The 12,867-nt window shown below is 48.1% G+C and overlaps 1 protein-coding gene across 1 annotated transcript; it reads right to left on the minus strand.

Annotated features, from left to right (window-relative positions):
- Positions 1-7,191: 7,191 nt before the first annotated feature.
- On the minus strand, positions 7,192-10,416 carry LOC144719200 (potassium voltage-gated channel subfamily A member 1-like). The gene has a single exon (XM_078595094.1). It carries the CDS (start codon positions 10,341-10,343, stop codon positions 8,814-8,816), a length of 1,530 nt encoding a protein of 509 aa, XP_078451220.1. The 5' UTR covers positions 10,344-10,416; the 3' UTR covers positions 7,192-8,813.
- Positions 10,417-12,867: the final 2,451 nt, after the last annotated feature.

A 12,867-nucleotide genomic window follows, 5' to 3' on the forward strand; every position in this document is an offset into this window, starting at 1 on the left:
CGGGTACGGGTACCCATTTGCGACCCTGGTGCGGCCGGGTACGGGTACGGGTAAGGAATCAAAACCCGTTTGCGACCTCTGGGACATACATGGATTTGTGAGGTCAGATGCTTGCATCCCATTGCACAGCCTCGCCCCTAAGCCCAGCCAGCCACCAAGGGTCGTTCCGCCGGGAGAAGTGCAGCCACTTGGGGGAGTGCGTTTCACAAGCGGCAGGGCGATTGCGTTGGAAGTAAATTTCAGTGAATGCGGTCGTTTTTGCGCGAACGCGGCATGTTAGTCTGCCAAAACAACGAATGCAGCTTCTTCCGCCCGCGTGGAATGCACGCGGTGTGTTAGAGCCGACGGCGAGTTTGCAATTTGGCGAAAATAAATAATCGTATGACTTGGTCTCGCCAGAAAACTGTCTCGGACCTTGAAAAGTCAGCTGTAATGGGAAGCAATCAGTCACACAGTGTTGATTGACTTGAATTTGCAATAGGTGACGAACAAATACTTTCTCGCATACTTCGAAATTGATTCATTCTGCACACTCGTGATTTTTTTTTACTTCTAAAACTTGTAAGTTAGTCGCTCTATAAACTTCCACAGATATTTTGGGTCTAATGAGATCACGTTACAGAACCCAATTCCATTCATGAAGTGTAAACAGGTGGATGGGGTCTGCCGGTTCCAAATATCCGGGGTCCCGAACCACGGATGCATTCGTTTGTCCGGTGAGCATCACCTTGTGTTTAAAAAAACGGCCATGTAGTTTCAAAACTAGCAAGTGATGTAGATGGCACAGCGGCTCTTGCTGCTACATAATAACATCGCCCCCACCCCACCCCTTACGTAGCCTCTTTTTTTCGCGACAGCTTCGTGCTGCGAGAACGCTGCAAACACCACCCACGTGTACCCCACCCACGACTTGATTTGATGGCTTCCGAAGTCAGCCTCGCTCAAAGTGGGGAACAGAATACACTTACGAAATTAGATCCAGAGCAAGTCTGCCGTGATCCGTGATGCTGAAGCAGGCTGGCACCGGGGGGCGGGGGGCACAGGGATAGTCACGTGGTTGATGAGTCCGGGGGCCTATGGCCTCAATGGGACAAGGAGCTGGGCTACAGAGAAGGCGGACGGTGGATAGGGGACTCCCCCATTTCATTATTTGCACCAGGGCCCCTCAACCCTCCGCCACTGGACAGAGGTGTTCCCCTGCTCTACGGTTTCTGCGTAGTCGTGGCGAACGAGGGATTAGCCTCACTCAGGAGAGGCAAAGGCAGTTTGGGGCATCGGTTCCAAGTGACGGCTAGGAATGGTTGCGCCATATGACACACAGAGTCATGAGGTGAATCACACATATTCCTGTTCAAATGTAACATTACTTTTAGGGCAACCCTCATATATTAACAATCTCCATGGATTATGATGCTGTACAGTACTGCGTTGAGCAACTTGCCATAATTCTAGCCTTCAAATTGTATAATGCAGCAGAAAATATTACAAATTCATTTGTTACAGCCTGCAATTGTGGCTCGGTGGGAGGTTACCTATTGTACTCCGATGCCCCTACGGTCTGGAACTAACTTCCCACAGGCATCTGTGCTGTCAAAATCTGTGCTCTTGTTCATAGTCCAGACTCGAGAACCTTCATTTCGCTCTCCCCACGACTGACTGCATTTTCCCCGAATAAAGCAAACATGCCTCCTGTTTATTTACAAAGCCTCGACATACGGTTGCATGTCGTTGCAATATAAAGCCAAATCATACGTTAATTTGGGGATCGGTTTGGCCTCTGGTTGACATTTGTTTAGTTCGGTAACCTCAAAACGTTACCAGGTGGTTGGAAATATTGCAACAATTATCTTCACTTAATCACTCAAAATAAATTGCATTTCATACTATTTAATAACTACACGACAAACACTGCATCTTGTTTAGATGGCTACATCACATGACAACATGTTTTCACACATCATGCCCATTTAATTAATGTCTGCACTATATATGTACTGTAAATATACGATGCTGTGTTATAATCGCAGGATCGTAAGCGATCGCGCCGGCTTGTAGAGGCCTTCATCCAGCAGTGGATTGACCCAAGGCTGATGGTGACGACGATATGCTTGTAAATGCACACAAGTAAGCTTTGGAACTGATAGGTTGGCGGGCGGCGACAGAAATGTAAAGATTAAGTAGGTTTTCCTTTTCATAGAACACCACAATTACCATCCCTGTTTCCCCTCAGGAAGGGCTCAATCAGACTCGAGATGAATGCGTGGGACAGTTGGCCAATCAACTTTCCCGGTACGTTGTTTTTGTGTGGAAATAAACCTAGAATGCCCAGAGAAGACTTGCATGAGGCATGAGTTAACTGCAATTACAGAATACTTACAGAGCCATAGCTGGAACCCCAAGTTGAGCACAAGCAAAGATTTTTTTTTGCATAATGGTTTTGGTACCGTGTTTATACAAGAAGCGAACATGAATTGAAACAATTCAGTCGCAGTTGCCAAGTAAATGTCGTGGTTCAATAAACTCGAGTTTACAATTTTACTGATCTCTAACGCGGTTTAATGAAAAGGTTAAGCCCTGCAGTTTCTTGCTCAATATAATTAATGATTGATGCGTGGAAGTAGATTCAACGAATCGCAATTCAGGGTGGGCCAATCGTTTTTGTTTACACTGGGCTTGGATGGCTGTCCCTCTCGTGGCTGCAGGGGTGACGTGAATCGATTACACGTGGCACATCACGGGCTGAAAAATACATCGATCCGCGATTTGACGCGTGTCATCGTAAGCTTGTGCATCGACAATGAGCGAACAATTATCATCGTTTCGACTAATGACATTGCATCACCGAAGTGATAAATAAAACCACAGCAAACGTATGTATGCATTGTATTGCCCAAGTACGTGCCGACCTTCATAGGTGCTCGCTAACAGCACTTGCACCAAAAGCCGTATAAGGCCATACGGGAGATATTTGTCTATTGCCCAAATACGGCCAAATCATGGCTTGAGATTAAGGTATGTAACTTGTCGTCTTGATATCTTCATGAATCTCTCTCGTAATTACGATGGAAATGATACGGGACTTGGTGCACGGATGCCAAAGGTAATGCATTCGAGGTTACGTTAGGGGCAGAATGCAACTCCGTCGTAGACACGTGGCATTTACACACGAGATACAAATATCATCATCATCGGCCATGGACAACCAACTGATGTATGAGGGTCTCCCAAAGCCTCCACCACGTCTTGCAATCCCCGCGATGTAATCATCTACCCCCCACCCCCCCACCTGCGTACAAACTGATTTTTGTTGCTGCATGAATGTATCTACTGCTTCCATCACCTGCTTTATGCACAATTGATCAACATGCGTCACACGGCCCATAACATTGTGGCATCCGGTGGCGTGAGACAGCGCTGCTGATGACGTTCAATTATGTCGAAACCTTGTCGAAGGTTTCCCTGAGCAATGAGGTAAATCCAACCATTTAAAAACTCTGGATGTCAAAGTTTTGAATGACAGTTGGTCGGTATCGATGTGCAACACCAACAATAATAACTTAAATGACACGACGATAACAATGATGATGGTGACAATGGTGGACGACAACAAAGACTGTGGTGATGATGATGATGATGTTTCTGACGACAACGATGGATGTACATAACGATGGTCGTCTGACACCAGTCACTGACGCTGCCACCGCGATCAATGGCGACGTTGACGACGATAACGATGGCCGCTAATCGATGTCGCCACTTTTCACTCCGTTTCTGTGCTAACCCTTGTTTTATAATGAGAATAGGGTTTTTCTCTTTTTTTCTGGCAATAAAACAGGTGTTCAGATGTTTAAACAACAAACTGAAACATTTTACAAGGAATCATGTCTGCATTAACCACAATACTTGTGGTCAGAATGCAAACAAAAACACACACTCTGATAATATATGCATTGTCCTTGAAACTGATTGGTCCACACCATATACAGCTTTCTTTTGAGCCTCGTCTCAAACGGTGTTAGACCAGAGGACGCCAAAAGGCGTACAGCCCAAAGACAATGCACTATCAGAGTAATGAGAGCTCTGGGTGAGCAGTGACAAAATGCATATATTATCAGTTTTTTTGTTTGCATTCTGACCACAAGTATTGTGGTGAATGCAGACATGATTCCTTGTAAAAGGTTTCAGTTTGGTGTTTTAACATCTCAATACCTACTCTTTGGGTCTTTCGGTAAAGTCACGTGGATAGAATATTTCTTCCTGCCTCAGCAGTCTGCCTGCTGTATTTTTTCACCTGAAGACGATTTCTCGTGTTGCGATCAAAACGTCGTGATTTTTTATTATAATTTTTCTATCTATGTGACTTTACCGAAAGAACCAAGAATATGAATCCCTGCAGTCACGAAAGCTTGAAGTCAAAATCTCAACACCTGTTTTGTTGCCATAAAAAAAGGGGAAAACCTATTCTCATATTTTGGTACTGGCAAAGGAGATCCCATGATGTAACTTGTTTTATAATGCCCGCTCTTTAATCCAGAAAAAATAAATGCCTTTACGGAGTCTCAGCAGGGTCCTGCAATTATTTTGGCCAATTCTGTCCGCGAGTGTTTGGCTGTGCGGAATGAAACCCGAGCACGGATACCCGAATGAAAACAAACGCATTGGAGAGGGTAGCTCTCAGCGCTCCGTACAGACGGATTCAACGATTCACCGCTGTACGGCCACATCCTCACCGTCTTTGCAGTCACTGCTGCAGAGATGGCCAAACCCCAACGATGCAGTGGGCACCTATGAGTCAACGACCAATTCAGAAGACAAGTATTGTAACCTACTGCTGGATATGAGTCTCACCTTGCTGTATGGGTTATCGGGGGGGTTATTTGACCAAACTTCACCATTCTGGTCAGTACGGGTTAGTGAAGGCAGGGCTCACAGACGTGAGAGCATGCAGCAAAGTACAGCAATTGCACTGGCCTCTTCCACCCAACACGTCACTCAGCTTACAACAGCCTGCTGTGCATGGAGGTCTCCCCCATCCCAGCGCTATCCAGGCTAAACGCTGCTTAGCTTCTGAGAGCTTAAGGGGGATTGGCCCCATCCTGGGGAGATTTGTTGATAGGCGCTGAAGACATGCAGGACTGGGAATCCACTTGGAAGAATACAGTACCGCAGGAGCAGGACCTTGGAGGACAAATTGTAGATTGGTCCAACAGCTCCGAGATGAACACAAATGTGATGATGATGATGATGGTTATTTTTGAATATACACCTTTAATGATGAAGGCAATTAGGAGAATTGGTGAAGATGATTATAATTATGGCGGCGGCGATGATGATGATGACTGATGTCAGAGACAACAATGGACAAGGATGGATGAAAATGATGATGGCAAAAAAAGATGTACTGTATGTTGAACTTATTTTGCACTGTACATAGCCAACCGTGCTAATCGGAGGTGCGAAACATGTTGAATGATGACATTTAACGCTCTTTCTTTGCATGGTGTTACAATGTCCGTGGCAAGAGGCAACCACAAACAACAGGTACAATGGACAACAGGAAGATCCACAGACCTCTCTGTTATCCATTTTCACGAGGATAGCAGGAGTGGCACACGCAAAAAAAAGCCATCCTCTTTGCAAAATTGCATTAAATAGGTAATAATCATCATCTGATAATATCTGCATTGTCTTTGAAACTGTTTGCGTGTTCACCACAAGTGCGTGTGGTTAATGCAGACTTGGTTCCTTGCAAAAGGTTTCTATTTGGTGTTTGAACATCTTAACACCTGTTTTATTGCCAGAAATGGTAAAACCTATTGTTATTTTTCATACTTTGATACTGACAAAAAGGTCCCACGATAATAATCATCGTCAGCCATTGTCTGTCCACTGGTGGATTGAGGCCTCTCTGCATGAGTCACCATTCCTCACCGCCCAGTACTGCTGCCATCCATCTCACTGCCGCACACGAAGCAATCCCAGCGCTCCGTCTCCACGGCGATGACGTCTCTTGGACACGTTCTCATCCTTTGGCTGCCATCCCATCGCCGGTTCCTTCCGTAGACCGACATCCAATCAAGAGGTGTGTCCAGGCCCCAGTCAATTAATAATAGTAATGGCGCAGGTAAATCGGCCACGGCTAGGAAATGTCACAGTTATATCTCCTACCGCATATATAAATATCCCATTTCTGCATTGGCTTATCTGTGACAGGTCTCCGAACTTTTGTCACTGATGCTGTCTTGCAGAATTGTCAGTGTGCACTATACCCAGTGGCCTCTCAAACCAAAATCCAGCAGCCTTTGACCCTTGATAACGAAACGCCGAGTATTACCCCGCCTGTTCACGTCTGCCAATGTTTACCCTTCAATCACGTGCTGACCCATCAGGCTAGCAAATATTAAGATTATAGAAAATCGACAGTTTGTTACATATCGGTTAGCGTTTTCAAAATCCTTACATTATTTTTGTAAAATGCATTATCTGAGACGAAATTATGTTTTTAAATGGAAATTCTGACTTTTTTTGTGATGATGCTACATGTGTTCAATGAAGATGGGCTTCCCACCACAAGAATGTGGAATGTCCGCTACTAACTGAGGACCACCAACAAAGACATTTACTCCTCCATGCTAGTTTGAGCATTAACACACTTTGACTTTTACAATTCTCGTTTCGGTATTTTTTAATATGCAGCCATAGTTGTGTTGGTGGAATAACAGGACTCCCAGGGCCAACATCGTTCCACCATCCTCACGATCGCCATGGCAATCATCTTTATTAATGGGGTTCATATAACGTGCACCTTTTGGCGAGGTTGCACTGCGATGTGGGCGGTCAACATTGACAATTGTTGTTGAGTGCAAATTATTTATAAGTCTCTTTTAAGTATGGCACTATGGAAAAGCAACAGTTTTGATACGTGTCATAGTTGAATGCTACGTTCGTTTCAACCAATCCAAGGGGCAGTCGACGATATATGGATCACAGCAACAGCGCTGCTGCTGCTGCTGTGATCCATACAGCGTCTAAAAAATAAACAAGATAAACCAGAGCAATCTAATGCAATGTTCAGAGTTATTTAAGAAACACACAGTAATAACGCTGAAATAATCTCTAATCTGCAGGGCACCGCCATAGGAATGTGGAATGTTTCACTCCAGATACATGAAACAACGATGAGAGGCGATGAACATGTCCAGGACTCGCAAACATGGGAGCCATGTCCATTTAATCGTTAAAGTGCAAAGTTTGGAAATCACATAATGCATGCCATGCTGTTCCTAATTTAAGAAAATTACTTTTGTAGATGTGTGGCGATACATATTTAAACATGTATAAACAAGAGTGTGGATCTTGACAATGTCAGTGGGTAGAGCAGCGCAGGGACTCTAATAACAAGATCGTCAGTTGTGATTCTGGCCAGGGTTGACTCATCATCATCATCATCCCTCTGGATTGAGTCATTTGAGCACCAACCGGTGAGTGCATAGCACTTGATGCAGGGTCCCTAACAGTGGTGGACATTATTCTTAAGCGTAGAACGGGAACATGTATTTTTCTCAAATGTAATAGCCTATGTTATCGACTTATGTTTAGCGATTTAAAATTATACGAACTCTTACTCGGGCTGCCAGTCTCCAGAAACGTTTCAAGCGGAAGTGCTGCTCTTAGCAATGTTTGTCTCATCCCAATTTCTCTCGTGAAATATATTTGCACGCAACGGGAAACCAAAAGTGGCCCTTGTATTCCTCACTCTTCACACGTGCATCTCACATGTGTGCGTTTGTGTACGCGCACGCATGCACGCCGAGTTGTCGTTTGCATTATTTTCCAACAACTTTCATTCAAATAAAAAGCCGAAAGGTTAGCGAGTGCGAGCGGGTGCCTTTGTGACGAAAGCTGCTCACCCAACGTGCATTCGCACCCTAAACTGCCCGGCGCAGGTCCGGCGCAAACTTCACGCGCGCGAGACGTTGTCGGCTTGGGTTTCGCTTCGGGAATAATTTTCATCCTTAGGATAGTTTGATCTGGTGTGTTTGCTTCCCCTTCGAGAATGGAAGTCAGCCGACCAAACTTGGTCACATTAACGGCTCCCTGATGCGTTTTCAGATCGTACCGCGTGTTCTTAGGCGTGGTGACCGACGCTGCTGCTCCACGCTCCGGGAGCTTCCATCAGGAACCGAACAACCCTGAAAACGCATTGGAGAGATGTGCCTATGCAGCACAACGGCAAAGAAAACTATGCAGTTGTACAGCCAGATTTATTATAGTCCGAGGCCAGTGTTACTTCTTCTGAGGCTCTCAGCAGCGTTAAGTGTTCCGTATACAAAGTGCATCACGATGAGTCCACCAATACCAAGCGTAGGTGTGGCAATAAGATGTCCAATACAGGAAAGAAAAAAACAAACGCCTCGATCAAATAGAAAATCTACTGAGAGCGGCAGCTACACTAGCCTTACCGGTAACATCAGGTCAAAGTTAGCCTACAGGCCTTCAAACGCGTAGGTTACCTTGGTGCCAGCAAGTTATTCAGTGGCTTGACGTAGGGTCGGTGCTCTTACCGGCAGACGCGATGTTGGTCACTGCTTTTAAGTGCCAGGAAGATTAGGGTTAGAGGTGGAAGATTAATAGTTAGTAGTTCCACTGCTGGCAGCAGCAGCAGCAGCAGCAGCAGCAAATGTTTCTTATTGTTTTCTCTGACATCAGTACAAATCCGATTCGAAGCAGCCATTTGTTGTTTTTTTCTTCTTAAGCTTCTTCTTTAAAGACGAAAAAAATGACAAAGACCACTGACAAGATGGAGAAAGGTCTCACACGTCCGTCTCGATCCGACTGCCGCCGACGTGCTTGTGCTGCTGCGCCGTCGCCACGTTGCAGTTGCTGAGCTTGAGCTCGTCCTCGACGCACGAGTCCTCGTCCGCGTGCTCGTCCCCCTCCTTGCAGTCGATCTTCTCGAACGACGAGAAGCTGCAGATGCTGCGGCGGCACAGCTCCGAGTTGACCTCGGCGGCGTTGTCGGCGTGCGTCAGTTCGTGGAAGGGCGTGCTGTGCACGTGCGAGTAGACCGTCTGGTCCTCGCCCTCCGTCTCGCGCTGGTAGAAGTAGTTGAAGTTGGACACGATGACCGGCACGGGCAGCGAGACCGTGAGCACGCCGGCGATGGCGCAGAGCGAGCCGACGATCTTGCCTCCCACCGTCTTGGGCGACATGTCGCCGTAGCCCACCGTGGTCATCGTCACCAGTGACCACCAGAACGCGTCGGGGATGCTTTGGAATTCCGTCTTCTTGCTGTCCACCTCGGCGAAGAAGACGGCGCTCGAGAAGAGGATGACGCCGATGAAGAGGAAGAAGATGAGGAGGCCCAGCTCGCGCATCGACGCGTGCAGCGTATGGCCCAGGATCTGCAGCCCCTTGGAGTGGCGCGACAACTTGAAGATCCTGAAGACGCGCACCAGCCGGATGACCCTGAGGATGGCGAGCGACATCGTCTGCTGCCCGTTGGTGCTGCCAGTCTGCTCGGCCATCTCCGTGCCGAGCGTGATGAAGTAGGGCACGATGGCCACAATGTCGATGATGTTCATTAGGTTCTTGCCGAACTCAACCTTGCTGGGGCACGCGCAGAAGCGGACCATGAGCTCAAAGGAAAACCAAATGATGCAGATGGTCTCCATGATGAAGAAGGGGTCGGCAAAGACGTTGTGGTAGAAGTAGTGCGTTCCGTTCGTGTAGTACGACACCTTGTAGAGGTCTGCGTCGTCGCGGAACTCGGGCAGCGTCTCCAGACAGAAGATGATGATGGAGATGAGGATGACGAGCACGGACACGATGGCGATGGCGCGCGCTGGACTGGAGCTCTCCGGGTACTCGAAGAGGAGCCACACCTGGCGCTGGAACTCATTTTCTGGCAGCGGCTTCTCGGGCTCCTTCACGTAGCCCTCGTCCTCACGGTAGCGCAGCATCGTCTCCTCGCCCAGGTCGTAGAAGCGTACCTCTTCCGTAAAGATGTCGTAGGGCACGCTCACGGGCCTGCGCAGCCTGCCGCCTGACTGGTAGTAGTAGAGGATGGCGTCGAAGCTCGGTCGGTTGCGGTCGAAGAAGTACTCGTTGCGCAGCGGGTCGAAGTAGCGCATCCGCTTCTGGGGGTCTCCCAGCAGCGTGTCGGGGAACTGGGCCAGCGTGCGCAGCTGCGTCTCGAAGCGCAGGCCGGACACGTTGATGACCACGCGCTCGCAGAAGTCGTGGCCGCCGGGCCGCGCCAGCTCGTACCGCTCCTGCGGGTAGCCCCCCTGCACCGCCACGGCCGCGTCATCCGAGCCGGCCTTGACGCCCACCACCGTCATGATGCAGGCGAGACGGGGAGCCGGGGGCCGTCGCCGTCAACGCGCACGCCCGCACGCGCCCCACACGCCTGCTCCGTGCCTCCTGTAGCCAGATGTGTTTGCACACGCACACACACACACGGGTACACACAAGACAAAAATCCATCGTATAGCCTTAACAGACTGTAGGGGCCAGTGCTGTTAGCAAGCACCTATGAAGGCCAGCACGGCTCACCAGGGTATCGGTGGCCAGCACCACGCCCGACCGCCTTTGTTTCCCCAGGGTCGATGTTTACCCACCGCATCTGGTACTCATTTGAGGCTGAGTCGATCTAGGGGAGGCCCAGGACCGTTTCGAATAACCGTCACCGGTGTTGGCCGTGAGCGGGAATCGAACTCGGGTCACCGAGGTCGTAGCGCAACGCGCTAACCGCTACACCACCGCTCCCCACACACAGGCGGAAATAGACACACACACGAGCATACACACACGCACGAGTTTTATTTATTAGATGAAGCCATAATTACATGCTTTCCAATTAAGGCTGAAAGCATACAACTGCGTGGGTTTTCGCGGTTGTGCTGTCTATCTCTGCAATGTGTGTTTTGGGATGCCCCACGCGTTGTTCTGCAAGATGTCCGACGTTTCGCTCCACGTGCTGGAAGCTTCCTCGGGAACCAAATATCTTTAGAAACTCAAATTCATTTCCTGAAGAAGCTCCCAGCAGCACGTGGAGCGTGACGTCAGACACCATGCCGACAACATACGGCAACAACCCGAATAAAACATTTACACAACTATGCAGCAGCATAACAACGAGCAGAAAAGCTTTTATGCACTTGTGCTGCCTGGCCATCCGTGGGGGCGAGGAGGAGGAGGGTGCACGATAACTGTCGAAAAAGATTATCCAATATGTAGCAAACTTTAGTATAACGTTGTGAGGCTATTAGGGACTGACCCAATTCAAAATCGTCTAAAGTGATCAAAGCATACCTGTCAACCCATTATCAGTGCCTACCTTATTACAGACCAATTCAGACCTCATTGGTCACCCCGTGCCCTTGTAAATCTCAACGTTCATCCTGCAAAGTCCCATCACAAGGGAGAAACACAAACAAAAAGACACATTTTTTTTTGCCCGTATTGAAACGCCGTATGTATAGACCTGGAAACTCAATTTCCCTGTAAAAGAATACGGGGTAAACCGTATGGGTTGAGAGCTATGTCAAAGGGTTACGCAAAACTTGGAGATTCAAACCAGGGGTTAAAATGATCTCACTACATGCATTTGCAAAAGCGCACATGCGTTTGGCCCTGACAACCACCCGTTGTTTTCTTCCGTACTGCTCTTACGAAGCTATTAAATGCTTCTGAAGACAAACGCAGGTTCGGGAACGCGTTACATAATCCATGCATAGTCTTGGCCATCTTTTTTTCTCCCCTCCAACTTGTAATTTGACGTTTTTTATCGACTTAATATGGATGCAAATCTATTAGAATAGACAGTCAGAATTTACATTCTTATTTGCATGGGTATATGTTGGTCCCCATTAACGTGAGCGTACGCATACGACGTGTGCGTGAGTGTGTCTGAATAAGCAAGCGTCCACTGGAGGAATCCGATGAGCTATAAAGCTCTTCTTCACGGATGTCCAGTAGGGACGGATCAGAAAGTCACAACAGCAAACAATACAAAAGCACGATCGGAGTGCGAAGTAAGAAAATCACTACAAATTATATCTCACCAGGTAAATCCCACTGAGATATTAGCTACGCATACACATTTGTCAATCCACTGCTGGATGAGGGCCACCTAGGGTTGTCACCTTCTTCCACAGACCAAACCCCGGCTGTATGTTTCAGTCGACACAAAGTCTATCAAAACTTGGCTATCTACTCTCAACAAGGTTCAGCACAATACCGGCAACGGATGAGGATACAAATCATTTCCTGCCACCTGAACAATGAAGTGAATTCCCGGACTGACCGGGTCAAAACCCAGAGAGGTGGCAGCCCCGAGGGCCACCTCGGGTCTTGTGGGTTAATGTGACCATACTTCACCACGCTGGTCAATGCAGGTTGATGACTGTGGGGGGGACATAGCCATGGGAGCACTGAAGTGTGGTACAACTATTGCTTTTGCTGAACTGACCTTCTGATGTCCACGACATTTATCTTTCCATCTCTGAGCGTGTAAATGTCGGCGTATGTGGAATATATGACTGTGACTTCTGGTAGCTCCTGTGTGTGAGTGGGTGGGTGTGTGTGTATGTTTGTATGCGGGGAGCGGTGGTGCAGCGGTTAGCGTGCTGCGCTACGAACCCGGCAACCCGAGTTCGATTCCCGCTCACGGCCAACACCGGTGACGATTATCTGAACCAGTTCTGGTCCTCCCCTAGGTCAACTCAGCCTCAAATGAGTACCTGGTGCGGTGTGTAAACATCGCCATTGGGGAGACAAAGGCAGCCAGGCATGTGATGCTGGCCATCCACCCCCTCGTGTGCCGTGTCGGCCTTCATAGGTGCTCGATAGACAGCACTTGCC

Source organism: Lampetra planeri, chromosome 5 (genome assembly GCF_965212315.1).
Source record: "Lampetra planeri chromosome 5, kcLamPlan1.2.h2, whole genome shotgun sequence".
NCBI classification, from domain to species: domain Eukaryota; kingdom Metazoa; phylum Chordata; class Hyperoartia; order Petromyzontiformes; family Petromyzontidae; genus Lampetra; species Lampetra planeri.

What these genes read in the sequence shown, in the direction of transcription:
- LOC144719200 (XM_078595094.1), bottom strand. Translation starts at nt 10,343, where the DNA reads ATGACGGTGGTGGGCGTCAAGGCCGGCTCGGATGACGCGGCCGTGGCG.